The sequence below is a fragment of the Pimephales promelas genome, chromosome 3, assembly GCF_988280905.1.
Source record: "Pimephales promelas chromosome 3, fPimPro1.hap1.1, whole genome shotgun sequence".
Classification (NCBI taxonomy): domain Eukaryota; kingdom Metazoa; phylum Chordata; class Actinopteri; order Cypriniformes; family Leuciscidae; genus Pimephales; species Pimephales promelas.
This window is the reverse complement of record NC_142771.1, coordinates 45,786,637-45,803,515: the sequence shown is the minus strand read 5'-3', so window position 1 is coordinate 45,803,515 and position 16,879 is coordinate 45,786,637. Positions and strand designations below refer to the sequence as shown.

The following is a 16,879-nucleotide window of genomic DNA, read 5'->3' as shown; positions in this document are numbered from 1 at the left end:
TAAAATACACATACAGTCTTTCAATATATAATTCAGTTTTCCTTTTAAAGACAGTCCATACATCCAATACAATTTTTTCCTTTTTAGCCACAGTTCTTCTCTCCCATACTGCACTTTTCATTAACATTACACACAAATTTATAAAACTTTTGTTCTGACACTTCTTTTCCCAACCAAACATCACAACTCTATTCCATTCCATTACATTTTCATCCCATTCCTCTGTCAACTCTTTAACTAAATATTTACATTTCTTTAAAAAATCCTCCAATTCTTTACAATATAAAAACATGTGTAAGATCCACTCTTCCTTTTCCTGGCACACTTTACACAGATTGTTTTGTTCAATTCCTATTTTGTTTAAAACTGCCTCGGTAAAAACCACTTTATGTCTTATAAAATATTCCAAACATCCCAGTTTTGTTTCCACACATCTCCCCCCCATGTTTCTCCATATACTTGCTTCTTTTAAATCTTTGAATTTCTGCACCCAGTATCCGTTTACAATCGGCTCCTTAAAAACAAAATCTCTAAAAACACCATAAAACATCTTCACCGTACATGTTTTAAAACCACACAATTTTTCTCCCAACTTCACATACACGTCCTTTTCATTTTTCCCCTCTTCCATGCTTTCAATTCTATTAATCCAGTCTTTGGGTATTGCCTTTTTTATTATTTCATATTTGTTTATTATCTCTTGTCTGCTAAAATCCTCCTTTGCCTCCTCCATTACATCAACAATAAACTGTACTGGTAAAAAGCCTTCTTTAAACTCATATAAAACATCTCTCACTCTTGTAATTCCCAGCTCCCACCATTTCTTAAAAAATATCTCCTTTCCTTGATTTAAAATGCCATTGTTTAAGAATAGAGGCTGATTTAAAATGTTCTCTCTACCTCGTGGATTAAAATGTACATTACTTAAAAATTTACCCCATGCACTCATCAGTTCCTTGTAAAAATCTGGCAGCCCCTCTGTCATCCATTTCTTTGCTCTCATCCACAGTATACTATCCCCAAGATTAAAATTCCCACATTTACTTAAAAAATATTCCATTGTCTTTTTCCATGCTGTTACCTTTTCTCCGTCTAAGTACTTTTGTATTATTTTTACTCTTAAACTATTCTTTCTTTGTTCAAAATCCATTAAGCCCAAACCTCCCTTCTCAACTGTTCCTATCAATGTATTGTATGCAATTCTTGCTGGCTTCCCTTCCCATAAAAAATCTAAAAAACATTTTTTCAGTCTTTTTTCTGCCCACAATGGCATAGATGACACATATAAAACATACCATAATTTTGAAACCATTAAAACATTCAGAATTAAAACCTTTCCCTTCAAAGTTAAAGTTCTGAGTTTCCAAAAAATCATCCTTCTTTCAATACTTCCTAATAACTCCTCCCACATTGCTTCTCCTACCTTCTTTTCATCTACTCCCATTAAAACACCTAAAATCTTTATTTCTTTTGTTTCCTTAAAAGCAAAACTATTTGTCAAATCTTTTGCCCCACCAAATCTCATGTACACTGTTTTTTCTGCATTTACTTTTGCTCCTGATCCCTTACAAAACACATCTACGATTCTCATTGCTTTTTTCACACTCTCTAGATCCTTTACTATCACTGTAGTATCATCCGCATATTGAAATATTTTGTTCTTTTCTCCCTCAACACTTATTCCCTTGATACTCTTTTCCTGCTTTATGGCTAGACCTAGTGGTTCAGACACTAAAGAATATAAAAGAGCTGAAAGTGGACATCCTTGCCTTATAGATCTAGTTATTTTAAAACATTCTGTTAAAAAGCCATTACATTTAATTTTTGTTACTGCACCTTTGTATAAAATTTGTATCCATTTAATAAAATTCCCTCCAAATCCAAAACTTTTTAAAATATCAAATAAAAATTCATGTTCCACTCTGTCAAATGCTTTTTCAAAATCTAAACTAATTATATAACCTTCTTTGTTCTTGTCATTTATGTATCTTATTGTATCTTTTATACTTATTGTTGTGTCTGCTATGTCTCTTCCTTTCACTCCGTACACTTGATTGGTTTTAATTATACTTGGCATCACTTCTTTTAATCTGTTGGCTAAAATTTTTGACAAAATCTTTAAGTCAGTATTCAACATGGTAATTGGTCTGTAATTCTTCAAATCTATCTTCTCTCCTTTTTTCTTGTATATCAAACTCATTAAACCCATTCCCATTCTTTGATTCAGTTCTCCTTTGTTAAAAACCTCTACATATACTTCTTTTAAAATGCTGCTTAAAAAATCTTTTAAAACTATATAAAATTCACTCCCCAAACCATCTATACCTGGACTTTTCTTTTTGTTTAATTCACTTATTGCTCTTTTTATCTCTTCTTCTCTTATATCTTCATCACACTCTTTTTTGTCTTGTTCCCCAACTGTTGTTTTTATTTGTTTCAGTAACTCTAGTTTCTCTTCTTCTTTCACTCCCTCTGCACTAAACAAATTTTCATAGTATGCTTTTATTTCTTTTAGAATTCCCTCATTTGTTTCTACAACTACTCCATTATTTCCTCTTATTTCTTTTATCATTTTCGCTTTCCCTCTACTTTTTTCTAGATCAAAGAAAAACTTTGTACATTTCTCACCCTCCACCGTGTATTTTGCCTTACTTCTTAGTCTTGCTCCTTCATATTTCTCCTCTTCCATTTCTTTCAATTTTCCCTCTAATTCTTTTATTTTTTGTATATCTTCCCCATTCTCATTTATTTCTTTTTTCAAATTTTCTCTTATTTCTCTCTCCTTGTGTCTCTTGCTTTTCTGTATTAGCTTGCAGTACTTGATTGTAAATTTTTTAACTAAATATTTTGTATTTTCCCACCATAATCTTTTGTCTTCACTGTACATTTCGTTCTTCTTTTCTGTTTCAATAATTTCTCTAACACTTAAAACATAATCTTCATTCTTTAAAATCTCTGTATTTAAAACCCATACTCCCGGCCCTCTTTTCATTGAACTCCAGTCTAGGTGCATAAAAATTGGTTTATGGTCACTTAGGCTTGATAACTCATATTTCACATTACCAATAAATCCTTCCACGCTCCTTGTACATAATATAAAATCAATTCTTGTTTTGCACATAAAATTCCCCACTAATTGCCTCCTTGAATATTCTCTAATTTTTTCATTTCTTTCTCGCCATATATCAACCATGTTGTTTTCTTCCATTAATAATTTCAACTCTTTTCTTCCTTTGTCACTTTTAAAAACCATTCCCTCACCCATTTCAATTTTGCTAAAAACAGTATTAAAATCACCCATCATAATAACTTCTTTGTAATCTTTTAAAAATTCTCTTAAAATACTAAAATACTCTTTCTTTTCATTCTCTTCGTTTGGCGCGTGAACATTAACCACAACTATTGCTTTTGTTTCAAAAACCATTTCTACTGCCATACATTTCCCTTCTTTATCATTGTATATTTTTTTACATGTCACACCACTGTTTTCTTTTATTAAAATTGCTACACCTCTGCCCTGCCTATCATCCCCATTGTTATATAAAATCTCTCCATTCCATCTTTTCCTTATTTCAGTCATAAAACATTCCCTCCAGTTAGTTTCTTGTAATAAAATCACATCTTCATTCTTGAACATTTCTTTCATTTTCTCAAATTTTCTTACATCTAAAAGTCCTCTAGCATTAAAAGTAACACAACTAAAAACCATTAAAAGAAAGACATATAAATAACTAAAAACCATTACTCTTCATCTTCTCCCTCCATGTCCTTTAACACCTCAAACCTATTTTCACTTTTATCTAGGATCTTTAAAATAGTCTTTTTCCTTGCGTTAACAATATTTGGTTTTACCTTTACTAATCTTCTTCTTAATTGTCCTTTCCCCTCTCTGTCTTTGTCCATCGTTGTTTCTTCTTCACTTTCAGTCTCGCTTTGATCCTTCTCTTTATGTCCGTCTTTCTCCTCATCGCCCAAGTGACTTTTAAAACTGTCCGAAATGCCCATTACTGTCCATTGAGTGTCCTGTTCCATTGGTTGTTCTTTATCGTTCTCTTGTTCTCTTTCCTCTCTGATTCTCGCTGCTCCCTCCATTTCGTGTTGTAGTCTTTCCTCCTGTTGTCCTTCTTCAGTTTGTCCTTCCTCCTCGTTGTTTCCTTCATGCACCTGTCCGTCCATCCTATTTTCCCTACCTCCTTCCTCTTCCTCCATCCCACAGCCACATTTATTTAAAGTATTTCGGCAATCCGGGCACATGACAGCATTGCAGTCTCTTGCAAAATGCCCCCTCTCCTCGCACTTATAGCACTGGAATTCTGGGCAGTCTTTCAGTAGGTGATCTGGGCTCGTGCACAGCCGACAGGTTTTAACCTGGTGACTGTGCACCACCCTGAAATACTGTGGCCCTTCCTCTGTTTCCAGCCTTGTGCTATATGGCAGTGATGCCACCTCTTTGGGGAACCTCACTTTTAGGAACCTTGTTCCGTCCTCTATGTCAGTGCCCGGATACCTTCTTCTTTTTATTTTTGAGATGGGAGTAACTCTCCATCCTTCCAATTTTTCTAAAATTTCATCATCATCAAGATAGACGGGCAGGTGCATGAAGGAAACAACATAGTCTCTGTTTTGCAGATTTTTCACTTCACATTTCACTCCTTTTATTTCCAGTCCATCAGTAAGTTTGTCACACATTTCTTCTTTTTCCATTGTCAGTTCATATTCCTTTCCTTGTCTTGGTCTTAGCGCCAAAATTCCACCATGTCCACATAATTCCGTTACAGTTTTGATAATATCCTCCGCTCTTACCTCGATCACGTTTTCCACATTAACAATCACTGTAGCCTCTTTTAAATATTTCCTTTCACTGTTTTTGTTTCTCGCATCTCGGGTGTTTCCATCTCTCACTCGTGGTCGATTATCCAGTCCATTATCGTTTGCCTTGCGTGTTCCTCCTGCCAGTCCAGTGTCGAATGCCGTGCGTCTTCCTCCTGCCAGTCCATTGTCGTTTGCCTTGCGTGTTCCTCCTGCCAGTCCAGTGTCGATTGCCTTGCGCCTTCCTCCTGCCAGTCCATTGTCAATTACCTTGTGTGTTCCTCCAACCAGTCCAGTGTCGTTTGCCGTTAATCCGTCCATGATTTGCAAAAAAACAAAAACAAAAAACCACCCTCCAGCCAGCCAAAGCTGCTGTTAGGTGGTTTAAAAAACAAAGAAACAAACAAAAAGCGAACTTAAAGTAACAAAAACTCACAAAACAAACAAATTGACAAAAACAAAATGGGGGAGAGCCTTCCTCTCCCAACTACTGCCACACAACTTCCTGGATCGTACCACTCGGGCGTTCTCAAGGTGGTATGGCCGTAAGCGAAATCTGCTGCCAAAATTGGGCTATTTGAATGGTTAGAACATTAGGGTAGTAAACTATATAAAGCTTACAGCACCTGGTATTCCCAGGCGGTCTCCCATCCAAGTACTAACCAGGCCCGACCCTGCTTAGCTTCCGAGATCAGACGAGTTCGGGCGTTCTCAAGGTGGTATGGCCGTAAGCGAAATCTGCTGCCAAAATTGGGCTATTTGAATGGTTAGAACATTAGGGTAGTAAACTATATAAAGCTTACAGCACCTGGTATTCCCAGGCGGTCTCCCATCCAAGTACTAACCAGGCCCGACCCTGCTTAGCTTCCGAGATCAGACGAGTTCGGGCGTTCTCAAGGTGGTATGGCCGTAAGCGAAATCTGCTGCCAAAATTGGGCTATTTGAATGGTTAGAACATTAGGGTAGTAAACTACATAAAGCTTACAGCACCTGGTATTCCCAGGCGGTCTCCCATCCAAGTACTAACCAGGCCCGACCCTGCTTAGCTTCCGAGATCAGACGAGTTCGGGCGTTCTCAAGGTGGTATGGTCGTAAGCGAAATCTCCTGCCAAAATTGGGCTATTTGAATGGTTAGAACATTAGGGTAGTAAACTACATAAAGCTTACAGCACCTGGTATTCCCAGGCGGTCTCCCATCCAAGTACTAACCAGGCCCGACCCTGCTTAGCTTCCGAGATCAGACGAGTTCGGGCGTTCTCAAGGTGGTATGGTCGTAAGCGAAATCTCCTGCCAAAATTGGGCTATTTGAATGGTTAGAACATTAGGGTAGTAAACTACATAAAGCTTACAGCACCTGGTATTCCCAGGCGGTCTCCCATCCAAGTACTAACCAGGCCCGACCCTGCTTAGCTTCCGAGATCAGACGAGTTCGGGCGTTCTCAAGGTGGTATGGCCGTAAGCGAAATCTGCTGCCAAAATTGGGCTATTTGAATGGTTAGAACATTAGGGTAGTAAACTACATAAAGCTTACAGCACCTGGTATTCCCAGGCGGTCTCCCATCCAAGTACTAACCAGGCCCGACCCTGCTTAGCTTCCGAGATCAGACGAGTTCGGGCGTTCTCAAGGTGGTATGGCCGTAAGCGAAATCTGCAGCCAAAATTGGGCTATTTGAAGAAGAAAAAAAAGAGACTCTTTCAGGCTTTCTGAAGAAACTGAGAGACTATTTCAGGAATTTTGAGGGGAAAAAAGACAATTTAGGATTTTTGAAACATTTCATTGACTCTTTTTTTTTTTTTTTTTTTTAAACAATAAAGCTTACAGCACCTGGTATTCCCAGGCGGTCTCCCATCCAAGTACTAACCAGGCCCGACCCTGCTTAGCTTCCGAGATCAGACGAGTTCGGGCGTTCTCAAGGTGGTATGGCCGTAAGCGAAATCTGCTGCCAAAATTGGGCTATTTGAATAGTTAAAACATTAGGGTAGTAAACTATATAAAGCTTACAGCACCTGGTATTCCCAGGCGGTCTCCCATCCAAGTACTAACCAGGCCCGACCCTGCTTAGCTTCCGAGATCAGACGAGTTCGGGCGTTCTCAAGGTGGTATGGCCGTAAGCGAAATCTGCTGCCAAAATTGGGCTATTTGAATAGTTAAAACATTAGGGTAGTAAACTATATAAAGCTTACAGCACCTGGTATTCCCAGGCGGTCTCCCATCCAAGTACTAACCAGGCCCGACCCTGCTTAGCTTCCGAGATCAGACGAGTTCGGGCGTTCTCAAGGTGGTATGGCCGTAAGCGAAATCTGCTGCCAAAATTGGGCTATTTGAATGGTTAGAACATTAGGGTAGTAAACTATATAAAGCTTACAGCACCTGGTATTCCCAGGCGGTCTCCCATCCAAGTACTAACCAGGCCCGACCCTGCTTAGCTTCCGAGATCAGACGAGTTCGGGCGTTCTCAAGGTGGTATGGCCGTAAGCGAAATCTTCTGCCAAAATTGGGCTATTTGAATAGTTAAAACATTAGGGTAGTAAACTATATAAAGCTTACAGCACCTGGTATTCCCAGGCGGTCTCCCATCCAAGTACTAACCAGGCCCGACCCTGCTTAGCTTCCGAGATCAGACGAGTTCGGGCGTTCTCAAGGTGGTATGGCCGTAAGCGAAATCTGCTGCCAAAATTGGGCTATTTGAATGGTTAGAACATTAGGGTAGTAAACTATATAAAGCTTACAGCACCTGGTATTCCCAGGCGGTCTCCCATCCAAGTACTAACCAGGCCCGACCCTGCTTAGCTTCCGAGATCAGACGAGTTCGGGCGTTCTCAAGGTGGTATGGCCGTAAGCGAAATCTGCTGCCAAAATTGGGCTATTTGAATGGTTAGAACATTAGGGTAGTAAACTACATAAAGCTTACAGCACCTGGTATTCCCAGGCGGTCTCCCATCCAAGTACTAACCAGGCCCGACCCTGCTTAGCTTCCGAGATCAGACGAGTTCGGGCGTTCTCAAGGTGGTATGGCCGTAAGCGAAATCTGCAGCCAAAATTGGGCTATTTGAAGAAGAAAAAAAAGAGACTCTTTCAGGCTTTCTGAAGAAACTGAGAGACTATTTCAGGAATTTTGAGGGGAAAAAAGACAATTTAGGATTTTTGAAACATTTCATTGACTCTTTTTTTTTTTTTTTTTTTTTTAAACAATAAAGCTTACAGCACCTGGTATTCCCAGGCGGTCTCCCATCCAAGTACTAACCAGGCCCGACCCTGCTTAGCTTCCGAGATCAGACGAGTTCGGGCGTTCTCAAGGTGGTATGGCCGTAAGCGAAATCTGCTGCCAAAATTGGGCTATTTGAATAGTTAAAACATTAGGGTAGTAAACTATATAAAGCTTACAGCACCTGGTATTCCCAGGCGGTCTCCCATCCAAGTACTAACCAGGCCCGACCCTGCTTAGCTTCCGAGATCAGACGAGTTCGGGCGTTCTCAAGGTGGTATGGCCGTAAGCGAAATCTGCTGCCAAAATTGGGCTATTTGAATAGTTAAAACCTTAGGGTAGTAAACTATATAAAGCTTACAGCACCTGGTATTCCCAGGCGGTCTCCCATCCAAGTACTAACCAGGCCCGACCCTGCTTAGCTTCCGAGATCAGACGAGTTCGGGCGTTCTCAAGGTGGTATGGCCGTAAGCGAAATCTGCTGCCAAAATTGGGCTATTTGAATGGTTAGAACATTAGGGTAGTAAACTATATAAAGCTTACAGCACCTGGTATTCCCAGGCGGTCTCCCATCCAAGTACTAACCAGGCCCGACCCTGCTTAGCTTCCGAGATCAGACGAGTTCGGGCGTTCTCAAGGTGGTATGGCCGTAAGCGAAATCTGCTGCCAAAATTGGGCTATTTGAATAGTTAAAACATTAGGGTAGTAAACTATATAAAGCTTACAGCACCTGGTATTCCCAGGCGGTCTCCCATCCAAGTACTAACCAGGCCCGACCCTGCTTAGCTTCCGAGATCAGACGAGTTCGGGCGTTCTCAAGGTGGTATGGCCGTAAGCGAAATCTGCTGCCAAAATTGGGCTATTTGAATAGTTAAAACATTAGGGTAGTAAACTATATAAAGCTTACAGCACCTGGTATTCCCAGGCGGTCTCCCATCCAAGTACTAACCAGGCCCGACCCTGCTTAGCTTCCGAGATCAGACGAGTTCGGGCGTTCTCAAGGTGGTATGGCCGTAAGCGAAATCTGCTGCCAAAATTGGGCTATTTGAATGGTTAGAACATTAGGGTAGTAAACTATATAAAGCTTACAGCACCTGGTATTCCCAGGCGGTCTCCCATCCAAGTACTAACCAGGCCCGACCCTGCTTAGCTTCCGAGATCAGACGAGTTCGGGCGTTCTCAAGGTGGTATGGCCGTAAGCGAAATCTGCTGCCAAAATTGGGCTATTTGAATAGTTAAAACATTAGGGTAGTAAACTATATAAAGCTTACAGCACCTGGTATTCCCAGGCGGTCTCCCATCCAAGTACTAACCAGGCCCGACCCTGCTTAGCTTCCGAGATCAGACGAGTTCGGGCGTTCTCAAGGTGGTATGGCCGTAAGCGAAATCTGCTGCCAAAATTGGGCTATTTGAATGGTTAGAACATTAGGGTAGTAAACTATATAAAGCTTACAGCACCTGGTATTCCCAGGCGGTCTCCCATCCAAGTACTAACCAGGCCCGACCCTGCTTAGCTTCCGAGATCAGACGAGTTCGGGCGTTCTCAAGGTGGTATGGCCGTAAGCGAAATCTGCTGCCAAAATTGGGCTATTTGAATGGTTAGAACATTAGGGTAGTAAACTACATAAAGCTTACAGCACCTGGTATTCCCAGGCGGTCTCCCATCCAAGTACTAACCAGGCCCGACCCTGCTTAGCTTCCGAGATCAGACGAGTTCGGGCGTTCTCAAGGTGGTATGGCCGTAAGCGAAATCTGCAGCCAAAATTGGGCTATTTGAAGAAGAAAAAAAAGAGACTCTTTCAGGCTTTCTGAAGAAACTGAGAGACTATTTCAGGAATTTTGAGGGGAAAAAAGACAATTTAGGATTTTTGAAACATTTCATTGACTCTTTTTTTTTTTTTTTTTTTTTTAAACAATAAAGCTTACAGCACCTGGTATTCCCAGGCGGTCTCCCATCCAAGTACTAACCAGGCCCGACCCTGCTTAGCTTCCGAGATCAGACGAGTTCGGGCGTTCTCAAGGTGGTATGGCCGTAAGCGAAATCTGCTGCCAAAATTGGGCTATTTGAATAGTTAAAACATTAGGGTAGTAAACTATATAAAGCTTACAGCACCTGGTATTCCCAGGCGGTCTCCCATCCAAGTACTAACCAGGCCCGACCCTGCTTAGCTTCCGAGATCAGACGAGTTCGGGCGTTCTCAAGGTGGTATGGCCGTAAGCGAAATCTGCTGCCAAAATTGGGCTATTTGAATAGTTAAAACCTTAGGGTAGTAAACTATATAAAGCTTACAGCACCTGGTATTCCCAGGCGGTCTCCCATCCAAGTACTAACCAGGCCCGACCCTGCTTAGCTTCCGAGATCAGACGAGTTCGGGCGTTCTCAAGGTGGTATGGCCGTAAGCGAAATCTGCTGCCAAAATTGGGCTATTTGAATGGTTAGAACATTAGGGTAGTAAACTATATAAAGCTTACAGCACCTGGTATTCCCAGGCGGTCTCCCATCCAAGTACTAACCAGGCCCGACCCTGCTTAGCTTCCGAGATCAGACGAGTTCGGGCGTTCTCAAGGTGGTATGGCCGTAAGCGAAATCTGCTGCCAAAATTGGGCTATTTGAATAGTTAAAACATTAGGGTAGTAAACTATATAAAGCTTACAGCACCTGGTATTCCCAGGCGGTCTCCCATCCAAGTACTAACCAGGCCCGACCCTGCTTAGCTTCCGAGATCAGACGAGTTCGGGCGTTCTCAAGGTGGTATGGCCGTAAGCGAAATCTGCTGCCAAAATTGGGCTATTTGAATGGTTAGAACATTAGGGTAGTAAACTATATAAAGCTTACAGCACCTGGTATTCCCAGGCGGTCTCCCATCCAAGTACTAACCAGGCCCGACCCTGCTTAGCTTCCGAGATCAGACGAGTTCGGGCGTTCTCAAGGTGGTATGGCCGTAAGCGAAATCTGCTGCCAAAATTGGGCTATTTGAATGGTTAGAACATTAGGGTAGTAAACTACATAAAGCTTACAGCACCTGGTATTCCCAGGCGGTCTCCCATCCAAGTACTAACCAGGCCCGACCCTGCTTAGCTTCCGAGATCAGACGAGTTCGGGCGTTCTCAAGGTGGTATGGCCGTAAGCGAAATCTGCAGCCAAAATTGGGCTATTTGAAGAAGAAAAAAAAGAGACTCTTTCAGGCTTTCTGAAGAAACTGAGAGACTATTTCAGGAATTTTGAGGGGAAAAAAGACAATTTAGGATTTTTGAAACATTTCATTGACTCTTTTTTTTTTTTTTTTTTTTTTTAAACAATAAAGCTTACAGCACCTGGTATTCCCAGGCGGTCTCCCATCCAAGTACTAACCAGGCCCGACCCTGCTTAGCTTCCGAGATCAGACGAGTTCGGGCGTTCTCAAGGTGGTATGGCCGTAAGCGAAATCTGCTGCCAAAATTGGGCTATTTGAATAGTTAAAACATTAGGGTAGTAAACTATATAAAGCTTACAGCACCTGGTATTCCCAGGCGGTCTCCCATCCAAGTACTAACCAGGCCCGACCCTGCTTAGCTTCCGAGATCAGACGAGTTCGGGCGTTCTCAAGGTGGTATGGCCGTAAGCGAAATCTGCTGCCAAAATTGGGCTATTTGAATGGTTAGAACATTAGGGTAGTAAACTATATAAAGCTTACAGCACCTGGTATTCCCAGGCGGTCTCCCATCCAAGTACTAACCAGGCCCGACCCTGCTTAGCTTCCGAGATCAGACGAGTTCGGGCGTTCTCAAGGTGGTATGGCCGTAAGCGAAATCTGCTGCCAAAATTGGGCTATTTGAATAGTTAAAACATTAGGGTAGTAAACTATATAAAGCTTACAGCACCTGGTATTCCCAGGCGGTCTCCCATCCAAGTACTAACCAGGCCCGACCCTGCTTAGCTTCCGAGATCAGACGAGTTCGGGCGTTCTCAAGGTGGTATGGCCGTAAGCGAAATCTGCTGCCAAAATTGGGCTATTTGAATGGTTAGAACATTAGGGTAGTAAACTATATAAAGCTTACAGCACCTGGTATTCCCAGGCGGTCTCCCATCCAAGTACTAACCAGGCCCGACCCTGCTTAGCTTCCGAGATCAGACGAGTTCGGGCGTTCTCAAGGTGGTATGGCCGTAAGCGAAATCTGCTGCCAAAATTGGGCTATTTGAATGGTTAGAACATTAGGGTAGTAAACTATATAAAGCTTACAGCACCTGGTATTCCCAGGCGGTCTCCCATCCAAGTACTAACCAGGCCCGACCCTGCTTAGCTTCCGAGACCAGACGAGTTCGGGCGTTCTCAAGGTGGTATGGCCGTAAGCGAAATCTGCTGCCAAAATTGGGCTATTTGAATGGTTAGAACATTAGGGTAGTAAACTATATAAAGCTTACAGCACCTGGTATTCCCAGGCGGTCTCCCATCCAAGTACTAACCAGGCCCGACCCTGCTTAGCTTCCGAGATCAGACGAGTTCGGGCGTTCTCAAGGTGGTATGGCCGTAAGCGAAATCTGCTGCCAAAATTGGGCTATTTGAATGGTTAGAACATTAGGGTAGTAAACTATATAAAGCTTACAGCACCTGGTATTCCCAGGCGGTCTCCCATCCAAGTACTAACCAGGCCCGACCCTGCTTAGCTTCCGAGATCAGACGAGTTCGGGCGTTCTCAAGGTGGTATGGCCGTAAGCGAAATCTGCTGCCAAAATTGGGCTATTTGAATGGTTAGAACATTAGGGTAGTAAACTACATAAAGTTTACAGCACCTGGTATTCCCAGGCGGTCTCCCATCCAAGTACTAACCAGGCCCGACCCTGCTTAGCTTCCGAGATCAGACGAGTTCGGGCGTTCTCAAGGTGGTATGGTCGTAAGCGAAATCTGCTGCCAAAATTGGGCTATTTGAATGGTTAGAACATTAGGGTAGTAAACTACATAAAGCTTACAGCACCTGGTATTCCCAGGCGGTCTCCCATCCAAGTACTAACCAGGCCCGACCCTGCTTAGCTTCCGAGATCAGACGAGTTCGGGCGTTCTCAAGGTGGTATGGCCGTAAGCGAAATCTGCTGCCAAAATTGGGCTATTTGAATGGTTAGAACATTAGGGTAGTAAACTACATAAAGCTTACAGCACCTGGTATTCCCAGGCGGTCTCCCATCCAAGTACTAACCAGGCCCGACCCTGCTTAGCTTCCGAGATCAGACGAGTTCGGGCGTTCTCAAGGTGGTATGGCCGTAAGCGAAATCTGCTGCCAAAATTGGGCTATTTGAATGGTTAGAACATTAGGGTAGTAAACTATATAAAGCTTACAGCACCTGGTATTCCCAGGCGGTCTCCCATCCAAGTACTAACCAGGCCCGACCCTGCTTAGCTTCCGAGATCAGACGAGTTCGGGCGTTCTCAAGGTGGTATGGCCGTAAGCGAAATCTGCTGCCAAAATTGGGCTATTTGAATAGTTAAAACATTAGGGTAGTAAACTATATAAAGCTTACAGCACCTGGTATTCCCAGGCGGTCTCCCATCCAAGTACTAACCAGGCCCGACCCTGCTTAGCTTCCGAGATCAGACGAGTTCGGGCGTTCTCAAGGTGGTATGGCCGTAAGCGAAATCTGCTGCCAAAATTGGGCTATTTGAATGGTTAGAACATTAGGGTAGTAAACTATATAAAGCTTACAGCACCTGGTATTCCCAGGCGGTCTCCCATCCAAGTACTAACCAGGCCCGACCCTGCTTAGCTTCCGAGATCAGACGAGTTCGGGCGTTCTCAAGGTGGTATGGCCGTAAGCGAAATCTGCTGCCAAAATTGGGCTATTTGAATGGTTAGAACATTAGGGTAGTAAACTACATAAAGCTTACAGCACCTGGTATTCCCAGGCGGTCTCCCATCCAAGTACTAACCAGGCCCGACCCTGCTTAGCTTCCGAGATCAGACGAGTTCGGGCGTTCTCAAGGTGGTATGGCCGTAAGCGAAATCTGCTGCCAAAATTGGGCTATTTGAATGGTTAGAACATTAGGGTAGTAAACTACATAAAGCTTACAGCACCTGGTATTCCCAGGCGGTCTCCCATCCAAGTACTAACCAGGCCCGACCCTGCTTAGCTTCCGAGATCAGACGAGTTCGGGCGTTCTCAAGGTGGTATGGCCGTAAGCGAAATCTGCAGCCAAAATTGGGCTATTTGAAGAAGAAAAAAAAGAGACTCTTTCAGGCTTTCTGAAGAAACTGAGAGACTATTTCAGGAATTTTGAGGGGAAAAAAGACAATTTAGGATTTTTGAAACATTTCATTGACTCTTTTTTTTTTTTTTAAACAATAAAGCTTACAGCACCTGGTATTCCCAGGCGGTCTCCCATCCAAGTACTAACCAGGCCCGCCCCTGCTTAGCTTCCGAGATCAGACGAGTTCGGGCGTTCTCAAGGTGGTATGGCCGTAAGCGAAATCTGCTGCCAAAATTGGGCTATTTGAATAGTTAAAACATTAGGGTAGTAAACTATATAAAGCTTACAGCACCTGGTATTCCCAGGCGGTCTCCCATCCAAGTACTAACCAGGCCCGACCCTGCTTAGCTTCCGAGATCAGACGAGTTCGGGCGTTCTCAAGGTGGTATGGCCGTAAGCGAAATCTGCTGCCAAAATTGGGCTATTTGAATGGTTAGAACATTAGGGTAGTAAACTATATAAAGCTTACAGCACCTGGTATTCCCAGGCGGTCTCCCATCCAAGTACTAACCAGGCCCGACCCTGCTTAGCTTCCGAGATCAGACGAGTTCGGGCGTTCTCAAGGTGGTTAGGCCGTAAGCGAAATCTGCTGCCAAAATTGGGCTATTTGAATAGTTAAAACATTAGGGTAGTAAACTATATAAAGCTTACAGCACCTGGTATTCCCAGGCGGTCTCCCATCCAAGTACTAACCAGGCCCGACCCTGCTTAGCTTCCGAGATCAGACGAGTTCGGGCGTTCTCAAGGTGGTATGGCCGTAAGCGAAATCTGCTGCCAAAATTGGGCTATTTGAATGGTTAGAACATTAGGGTAGTAAACTATATAAAGCTTACAGCACCTGGTATTCCCAGGCGGTCTCCCATCCAAGTACTAACCAGGCCCGACCCTGCTTAGCTTCCGAGATCAGACGAGTTCGGGCGTTCTCAAGGTGGTATGGCCGTAAGCGAAATCTGCTGCCAAAATTGGGCTATTTGAATGGTTAGAACATTAGGGTAGTAAACTACATAAAGCTTACAGCACCTGGTATTCCCAGGCGGTCTCCCATCCAAGTACTAACCAGGCCCGACCCTGCTTAGCTTCCGAGATCAGACGAGTTCGGGCGTTCTCAAGGTGGTATGGTCGTAAGCGAAATCTCCTGCCAAAATTGGGCTATTTGAATGGTTAGAACATTAGGGTAGTAAACTACATAAAGCTTACAGCACCTGGTATTCCCAGGCGGTCTCCCATCCAAGTACTAACCAGGCCCGACCCTGCTTAGCTTCCGAGATCAGACGAGTTCGGGCGTTCTCAAGGTGGTATGGCCGTAAGCGAAATCTGCTGCCAAAATTGGGCTATTTGAATGGTTAGAACATTAGGGTAGTAAACTACATAAAGCTTACAGCACCTGGTATTCCCAGGCGGTCTCCCATCCAAGTACTAACCAGGCCCGACCCTGCTTAGCTTCCGAGATCAGACGAGTTCGGGCGTTCTCAAGGTGGTATGGCCGTAAGCGAAATCTGCAGCCAAAATTGGGCTATTTGAAGAAGAAAAAAAAGAGACTCTTTCAGGCTTTCTGAAGAAACTGAGAGACTATTTCAGGAATTTTGAGGGGAAAAAAGACAATTTAGGATTTTTGAAACATTTCATTGACTCTTTTTTTTTTTTTTTTTTTTAAACAATAAAGCTTACAGCACCTGGTATTCCCAGGCGGTCTCCCATCCAAGTACTAACCAGGCCCGACCCTGCTTAGCTTCCGAGATCAGACGAGTTCGGGCGTTCTCAAGGTGGTATGGCCGTAAGCGAAATCTGCTGCCAAAATTGGGCTATTTGAATAGTTAAAACATTAGGGTAGTAAACTATATAAAGCTTACAGCACCTGGTATTCCCAGGCGGTCTCCCATCCAAGTACTAACCAGGCCCGACCCTGCTTAGCTTCCGAGATCAGACGAGTTCGGGCGTTCTCAAGGTGGTATGGCCGTAAGCGAAATCTGCTGCCAAAATTGGGCTATTTGAATGGTTAGAACATTAGGGTAGTAAACTATATAAAGCTTACAGCACCTGGTATTCCCAGGCGGTCTCCCATCCAAGTACTAACCAGGCCCGACCCTGCTTAGCTTCCGAGATCAGACGAGTTCGGGCGTTCTCAAGGTGGTATGGCCGTAAGCGAAATCTGCTGCCAAAATTGGGCTATTTGAATAGTTAAAACATTAGGGTAGTAAACTATATAAAGCTTACAGCACCTGGTATTCCCAGGCGGTCTCCCATCCAAGTACTAACCAGGCCCGACCCTGCTTAGCTTCCGAGATCAGACGAGTTCGGGCGTTCTCAAGGTGGTATGGCCGTAAGCGAAATCTGCTGCCAAAATTGGGCTATTTGAATGGTTAGAACATTAGGGTAGTAAACTATATAAAGCTTACAGCACCTGGTATTCCCAGGCGGTCTCCCATCCAAGTACTAACCAGGCCCGACCCTGCTTAGCTTCCGAGATCAGACGAGTTCGGGCGTTCTCAAGGTGGTATGGCCGTAAGCGAAATCTGCTGCCAAAATTGGGCTATTTGAATAGTTAAAACATTAGGGTAGTAAACTATATAAAGCTTACAGCACCTGGTATTCCCAGGCGGTCTCCCATCCAAGTACTAACCAGGCCCGACCCTGCTTAGCTTCCGA

At 43.5% G+C, this 16,879-nt stretch overlaps 1 protein-coding gene and 60 non-coding genes across 61 annotated transcripts in view; all 61 read right to left on the bottom strand.

The window, feature by feature from the left end:
• Positions 1 to 1,381: 1,381 nt before the first annotated feature.
• LOC148987364 (uncharacterized) lies at positions 1,382 to 5,130 on the bottom strand. Its single transcript, XM_089128060.1, has one exon. It carries the CDS (start codon positions 5,128 to 5,130, stop codon positions 3,742 to 3,744), a length of 1,389 nt encoding a protein of 462 aa, XP_088984186.1. The 3' UTR covers positions 1,382 to 3,741.
• A 293-nt stretch (positions 5,131 to 5,423) lies between these two features.
• LOC120492479 (5S ribosomal RNA) lies at positions 5,424 to 5,542 on the bottom strand. Its single transcript, XR_005625472.2, has one exon. It is a non-coding gene; the product is annotated as a 5S ribosomal RNA (ribosomal RNA).
• A 63-nt stretch (positions 5,543 to 5,605) lies between these two features.
• On the bottom strand, positions 5,606 to 5,724 carry LOC120492481 (5S ribosomal RNA). The gene has a single exon (XR_005625474.2). It is a non-coding gene; the product is annotated as a 5S ribosomal RNA (ribosomal RNA).
• A 63-nt stretch (positions 5,725 to 5,787) lies between these two features.
• Positions 5,788 to 5,906, bottom strand: LOC148987363 (5S ribosomal RNA). Its single transcript, XR_016162843.1, has one exon. It is a non-coding gene; the product is annotated as a 5S ribosomal RNA (ribosomal RNA).
• Positions 5,907 to 5,969: 63 nt separating this feature from the next.
• Positions 5,970 to 6,088, bottom strand: LOC148987362 (5S ribosomal RNA). The gene has a single exon (XR_016162842.1). It is a non-coding gene; the product is annotated as a 5S ribosomal RNA (ribosomal RNA).
• A 63-nt stretch (positions 6,089 to 6,151) lies between these two features.
• LOC148987361 (5S ribosomal RNA) lies at positions 6,152 to 6,270 on the bottom strand. The gene has a single exon (XR_016167415.1). It is a non-coding gene; the product is annotated as a 5S ribosomal RNA (ribosomal RNA).
• Positions 6,271 to 6,333: 63 nt separating this feature from the next.
• LOC148987360 (5S ribosomal RNA) lies at positions 6,334 to 6,452 on the bottom strand. Its single transcript, XR_016167414.1, has one exon. It is a non-coding gene; the product is annotated as a 5S ribosomal RNA (ribosomal RNA).
• A 170-nt stretch (positions 6,453 to 6,622) lies between these two features.
• On the bottom strand, positions 6,623 to 6,741 carry LOC148987359 (5S ribosomal RNA). Its single transcript, XR_016167412.1, has one exon. It is a non-coding gene; the product is annotated as a 5S ribosomal RNA (ribosomal RNA).
• Positions 6,742 to 6,804: 63 nt separating this feature from the next.
• LOC148987358 (5S ribosomal RNA) lies at positions 6,805 to 6,923 on the bottom strand. The gene has a single exon (XR_016167411.1). It is a non-coding gene; the product is annotated as a 5S ribosomal RNA (ribosomal RNA).
• Positions 6,924 to 6,986: 63 nt separating this feature from the next.
• Positions 6,987 to 7,105, bottom strand: LOC148987357 (5S ribosomal RNA). The gene has a single exon (XR_016167410.1). It is a non-coding gene; the product is annotated as a 5S ribosomal RNA (ribosomal RNA).
• Positions 7,106 to 7,168: 63 nt separating this feature from the next.
• LOC148987356 (5S ribosomal RNA) lies at positions 7,169 to 7,287 on the bottom strand. The gene has a single exon (XR_016167409.1). It is a non-coding gene; the product is annotated as a 5S ribosomal RNA (ribosomal RNA).
• A 63-nt stretch (positions 7,288 to 7,350) lies between these two features.
• Positions 7,351 to 7,469, bottom strand: LOC148987355 (5S ribosomal RNA). Its single transcript, XR_016167408.1, has one exon. It is a non-coding gene; the product is annotated as a 5S ribosomal RNA (ribosomal RNA).
• A 63-nt stretch (positions 7,470 to 7,532) lies between these two features.
• Positions 7,533 to 7,651, bottom strand: LOC148987354 (5S ribosomal RNA). Its single transcript, XR_016167407.1, has one exon. It is a non-coding gene; the product is annotated as a 5S ribosomal RNA (ribosomal RNA).
• A 63-nt stretch (positions 7,652 to 7,714) lies between these two features.
• LOC148987353 (5S ribosomal RNA) lies at positions 7,715 to 7,833 on the bottom strand. The gene has a single exon (XR_016167406.1). It is a non-coding gene; the product is annotated as a 5S ribosomal RNA (ribosomal RNA).
• A 172-nt stretch (positions 7,834 to 8,005) lies between these two features.
• On the bottom strand, positions 8,006 to 8,124 carry LOC148987352 (5S ribosomal RNA). The gene has a single exon (XR_016167405.1). It is a non-coding gene; the product is annotated as a 5S ribosomal RNA (ribosomal RNA).
• A 63-nt stretch (positions 8,125 to 8,187) lies between these two features.
• Positions 8,188 to 8,306, bottom strand: LOC148987351 (5S ribosomal RNA). The gene has a single exon (XR_016167404.1). It is a non-coding gene; the product is annotated as a 5S ribosomal RNA (ribosomal RNA).
• Positions 8,307 to 8,369: 63 nt separating this feature from the next.
• Positions 8,370 to 8,488, bottom strand: LOC148987350 (5S ribosomal RNA). Its single transcript, XR_016167403.1, has one exon. It is a non-coding gene; the product is annotated as a 5S ribosomal RNA (ribosomal RNA).
• A 63-nt stretch (positions 8,489 to 8,551) lies between these two features.
• On the bottom strand, positions 8,552 to 8,670 carry LOC148987349 (5S ribosomal RNA). The gene has a single exon (XR_016167401.1). It is a non-coding gene; the product is annotated as a 5S ribosomal RNA (ribosomal RNA).
• Positions 8,671 to 8,733: 63 nt separating this feature from the next.
• On the bottom strand, positions 8,734 to 8,852 carry LOC148987348 (5S ribosomal RNA). Its single transcript, XR_016167400.1, has one exon. It is a non-coding gene; the product is annotated as a 5S ribosomal RNA (ribosomal RNA).
• A 63-nt stretch (positions 8,853 to 8,915) lies between these two features.
• On the bottom strand, positions 8,916 to 9,034 carry LOC148987347 (5S ribosomal RNA). The gene has a single exon (XR_016167399.1). It is a non-coding gene; the product is annotated as a 5S ribosomal RNA (ribosomal RNA).
• A 63-nt stretch (positions 9,035 to 9,097) lies between these two features.
• Positions 9,098 to 9,216, bottom strand: LOC148987346 (5S ribosomal RNA). Its single transcript, XR_016167398.1, has one exon. It is a non-coding gene; the product is annotated as a 5S ribosomal RNA (ribosomal RNA).
• A 63-nt stretch (positions 9,217 to 9,279) lies between these two features.
• Positions 9,280 to 9,398, bottom strand: LOC148987345 (5S ribosomal RNA). Its single transcript, XR_016167397.1, has one exon. It is a non-coding gene; the product is annotated as a 5S ribosomal RNA (ribosomal RNA).
• A 63-nt stretch (positions 9,399 to 9,461) lies between these two features.
• On the bottom strand, positions 9,462 to 9,580 carry LOC148987344 (5S ribosomal RNA). The gene has a single exon (XR_016167396.1). It is a non-coding gene; the product is annotated as a 5S ribosomal RNA (ribosomal RNA).
• A 63-nt stretch (positions 9,581 to 9,643) lies between these two features.
• Positions 9,644 to 9,762, bottom strand: LOC148987343 (5S ribosomal RNA). The gene has a single exon (XR_016167395.1). It is a non-coding gene; the product is annotated as a 5S ribosomal RNA (ribosomal RNA).
• A 172-nt stretch (positions 9,763 to 9,934) lies between these two features.
• Positions 9,935 to 10,053, bottom strand: LOC148987342 (5S ribosomal RNA). Its single transcript, XR_016167394.1, has one exon. It is a non-coding gene; the product is annotated as a 5S ribosomal RNA (ribosomal RNA).
• Positions 10,054 to 10,116: 63 nt separating this feature from the next.
• LOC148987341 (5S ribosomal RNA) lies at positions 10,117 to 10,235 on the bottom strand. The gene has a single exon (XR_016167393.1). It is a non-coding gene; the product is annotated as a 5S ribosomal RNA (ribosomal RNA).
• A 63-nt stretch (positions 10,236 to 10,298) lies between these two features.
• LOC148987340 (5S ribosomal RNA) lies at positions 10,299 to 10,417 on the bottom strand. The gene has a single exon (XR_016167392.1). It is a non-coding gene; the product is annotated as a 5S ribosomal RNA (ribosomal RNA).
• Positions 10,418 to 10,480: 63 nt separating this feature from the next.
• Positions 10,481 to 10,599, bottom strand: LOC148987339 (5S ribosomal RNA). Its single transcript, XR_016167390.1, has one exon. It is a non-coding gene; the product is annotated as a 5S ribosomal RNA (ribosomal RNA).
• Positions 10,600 to 10,662: 63 nt separating this feature from the next.
• LOC148987338 (5S ribosomal RNA) lies at positions 10,663 to 10,781 on the bottom strand. Its single transcript, XR_016167389.1, has one exon. It is a non-coding gene; the product is annotated as a 5S ribosomal RNA (ribosomal RNA).
• A 63-nt stretch (positions 10,782 to 10,844) lies between these two features.
• Positions 10,845 to 10,963, bottom strand: LOC148987337 (5S ribosomal RNA). The gene has a single exon (XR_016167388.1). It is a non-coding gene; the product is annotated as a 5S ribosomal RNA (ribosomal RNA).
• Positions 10,964 to 11,026: 63 nt separating this feature from the next.
• LOC148987336 (5S ribosomal RNA) lies at positions 11,027 to 11,145 on the bottom strand. Its single transcript, XR_016167387.1, has one exon. It is a non-coding gene; the product is annotated as a 5S ribosomal RNA (ribosomal RNA).
• A 173-nt stretch (positions 11,146 to 11,318) lies between these two features.
• Positions 11,319 to 11,437, bottom strand: LOC148987335 (5S ribosomal RNA). Its single transcript, XR_016167386.1, has one exon. It is a non-coding gene; the product is annotated as a 5S ribosomal RNA (ribosomal RNA).
• A 63-nt stretch (positions 11,438 to 11,500) lies between these two features.
• LOC148987334 (5S ribosomal RNA) lies at positions 11,501 to 11,619 on the bottom strand. The gene has a single exon (XR_016167385.1). It is a non-coding gene; the product is annotated as a 5S ribosomal RNA (ribosomal RNA).
• Positions 11,620 to 11,682: 63 nt separating this feature from the next.
• On the bottom strand, positions 11,683 to 11,801 carry LOC148987333 (5S ribosomal RNA). The gene has a single exon (XR_016167384.1). It is a non-coding gene; the product is annotated as a 5S ribosomal RNA (ribosomal RNA).
• A 63-nt stretch (positions 11,802 to 11,864) lies between these two features.
• LOC148987332 (5S ribosomal RNA) lies at positions 11,865 to 11,983 on the bottom strand. The gene has a single exon (XR_016167383.1). It is a non-coding gene; the product is annotated as a 5S ribosomal RNA (ribosomal RNA).
• Positions 11,984 to 12,046: 63 nt separating this feature from the next.
• On the bottom strand, positions 12,047 to 12,165 carry LOC148987331 (5S ribosomal RNA). The gene has a single exon (XR_016167382.1). It is a non-coding gene; the product is annotated as a 5S ribosomal RNA (ribosomal RNA).
• A 63-nt stretch (positions 12,166 to 12,228) lies between these two features.
• LOC148987330 (5S ribosomal RNA) lies at positions 12,229 to 12,347 on the bottom strand. The gene has a single exon (XR_016161142.1). It is a non-coding gene; the product is annotated as a 5S ribosomal RNA (ribosomal RNA).
• A 63-nt stretch (positions 12,348 to 12,410) lies between these two features.
• On the bottom strand, positions 12,411 to 12,529 carry LOC148987329 (5S ribosomal RNA). Its single transcript, XR_016167381.1, has one exon. It is a non-coding gene; the product is annotated as a 5S ribosomal RNA (ribosomal RNA).
• A 63-nt stretch (positions 12,530 to 12,592) lies between these two features.
• Positions 12,593 to 12,711, bottom strand: LOC148987328 (5S ribosomal RNA). Its single transcript, XR_016167379.1, has one exon. It is a non-coding gene; the product is annotated as a 5S ribosomal RNA (ribosomal RNA).
• A 63-nt stretch (positions 12,712 to 12,774) lies between these two features.
• On the bottom strand, positions 12,775 to 12,893 carry LOC148987327 (5S ribosomal RNA). The gene has a single exon (XR_016163925.1). It is a non-coding gene; the product is annotated as a 5S ribosomal RNA (ribosomal RNA).
• A 63-nt stretch (positions 12,894 to 12,956) lies between these two features.
• Positions 12,957 to 13,075, bottom strand: LOC148987326 (5S ribosomal RNA). Its single transcript, XR_016167378.1, has one exon. It is a non-coding gene; the product is annotated as a 5S ribosomal RNA (ribosomal RNA).
• A 63-nt stretch (positions 13,076 to 13,138) lies between these two features.
• On the bottom strand, positions 13,139 to 13,257 carry LOC148987325 (5S ribosomal RNA). Its single transcript, XR_016167377.1, has one exon. It is a non-coding gene; the product is annotated as a 5S ribosomal RNA (ribosomal RNA).
• Positions 13,258 to 13,320: 63 nt separating this feature from the next.
• LOC148987324 (5S ribosomal RNA) lies at positions 13,321 to 13,439 on the bottom strand. The gene has a single exon (XR_016167376.1). It is a non-coding gene; the product is annotated as a 5S ribosomal RNA (ribosomal RNA).
• Positions 13,440 to 13,502: 63 nt separating this feature from the next.
• LOC148987323 (5S ribosomal RNA) lies at positions 13,503 to 13,621 on the bottom strand. Its single transcript, XR_016167375.1, has one exon. It is a non-coding gene; the product is annotated as a 5S ribosomal RNA (ribosomal RNA).
• Positions 13,622 to 13,684: 63 nt separating this feature from the next.
• LOC148987322 (5S ribosomal RNA) lies at positions 13,685 to 13,803 on the bottom strand. Its single transcript, XR_016167374.1, has one exon. It is a non-coding gene; the product is annotated as a 5S ribosomal RNA (ribosomal RNA).
• Positions 13,804 to 13,866: 63 nt separating this feature from the next.
• LOC148987321 (5S ribosomal RNA) lies at positions 13,867 to 13,985 on the bottom strand. Its single transcript, XR_016167373.1, has one exon. It is a non-coding gene; the product is annotated as a 5S ribosomal RNA (ribosomal RNA).
• Positions 13,986 to 14,048: 63 nt separating this feature from the next.
• LOC148987320 (5S ribosomal RNA) lies at positions 14,049 to 14,167 on the bottom strand. The gene has a single exon (XR_016167372.1). It is a non-coding gene; the product is annotated as a 5S ribosomal RNA (ribosomal RNA).
• Positions 14,168 to 14,331: 164 nt separating this feature from the next.
• LOC148987319 (5S ribosomal RNA) lies at positions 14,332 to 14,450 on the bottom strand. The gene has a single exon (XR_016161388.1). It is a non-coding gene; the product is annotated as a 5S ribosomal RNA (ribosomal RNA).
• Positions 14,451 to 14,513: 63 nt separating this feature from the next.
• On the bottom strand, positions 14,514 to 14,632 carry LOC148987318 (5S ribosomal RNA). Its single transcript, XR_016167371.1, has one exon. It is a non-coding gene; the product is annotated as a 5S ribosomal RNA (ribosomal RNA).
• Positions 14,633 to 14,695: 63 nt separating this feature from the next.
• Positions 14,696 to 14,814, bottom strand: LOC148987317 (5S ribosomal RNA). The gene has a single exon (XR_016163577.1). It is a non-coding gene; the product is annotated as a 5S ribosomal RNA (ribosomal RNA).
• Positions 14,815 to 14,877: 63 nt separating this feature from the next.
• Positions 14,878 to 14,996, bottom strand: LOC148987316 (5S ribosomal RNA). The gene has a single exon (XR_016167370.1). It is a non-coding gene; the product is annotated as a 5S ribosomal RNA (ribosomal RNA).
• A 63-nt stretch (positions 14,997 to 15,059) lies between these two features.
• On the bottom strand, positions 15,060 to 15,178 carry LOC148987315 (5S ribosomal RNA). The gene has a single exon (XR_016167368.1). It is a non-coding gene; the product is annotated as a 5S ribosomal RNA (ribosomal RNA).
• Positions 15,179 to 15,241: 63 nt separating this feature from the next.
• On the bottom strand, positions 15,242 to 15,360 carry LOC148987314 (5S ribosomal RNA). Its single transcript, XR_016162840.1, has one exon. It is a non-coding gene; the product is annotated as a 5S ribosomal RNA (ribosomal RNA).
• Positions 15,361 to 15,423: 63 nt separating this feature from the next.
• On the bottom strand, positions 15,424 to 15,542 carry LOC148987313 (5S ribosomal RNA). Its single transcript, XR_016167367.1, has one exon. It is a non-coding gene; the product is annotated as a 5S ribosomal RNA (ribosomal RNA).
• Positions 15,543 to 15,605: 63 nt separating this feature from the next.
• Positions 15,606 to 15,724, bottom strand: LOC148987312 (5S ribosomal RNA). Its single transcript, XR_016167366.1, has one exon. It is a non-coding gene; the product is annotated as a 5S ribosomal RNA (ribosomal RNA).
• Positions 15,725 to 15,894: 170 nt separating this feature from the next.
• On the bottom strand, positions 15,895 to 16,013 carry LOC148987311 (5S ribosomal RNA). Its single transcript, XR_016167365.1, has one exon. It is a non-coding gene; the product is annotated as a 5S ribosomal RNA (ribosomal RNA).
• Positions 16,014 to 16,076: 63 nt separating this feature from the next.
• On the bottom strand, positions 16,077 to 16,195 carry LOC148987310 (5S ribosomal RNA). Its single transcript, XR_016167364.1, has one exon. It is a non-coding gene; the product is annotated as a 5S ribosomal RNA (ribosomal RNA).
• A 63-nt stretch (positions 16,196 to 16,258) lies between these two features.
• On the bottom strand, positions 16,259 to 16,377 carry LOC148987309 (5S ribosomal RNA). The gene has a single exon (XR_016167363.1). It is a non-coding gene; the product is annotated as a 5S ribosomal RNA (ribosomal RNA).
• A 63-nt stretch (positions 16,378 to 16,440) lies between these two features.
• Positions 16,441 to 16,559, bottom strand: LOC148987308 (5S ribosomal RNA). The gene has a single exon (XR_016167362.1). It is a non-coding gene; the product is annotated as a 5S ribosomal RNA (ribosomal RNA).
• Positions 16,560 to 16,622: 63 nt separating this feature from the next.
• Positions 16,623 to 16,741, bottom strand: LOC148987307 (5S ribosomal RNA). The gene has a single exon (XR_016167361.1). It is a non-coding gene; the product is annotated as a 5S ribosomal RNA (ribosomal RNA).
• A 63-nt stretch (positions 16,742 to 16,804) lies between these two features.
• Positions 16,805 to 16,879, bottom strand: part of LOC148987306 (5S ribosomal RNA) — a 119-nt gene continuing 44 nt past the window's right edge. Inside the window, exon 1 of the ribosomal RNA XR_016167360.1 lies at positions 16,805 to 16,879. This exon is cut by the window's right edge and continues 44 nt beyond it. This is a non-coding gene — a ribosomal RNA (5S ribosomal RNA).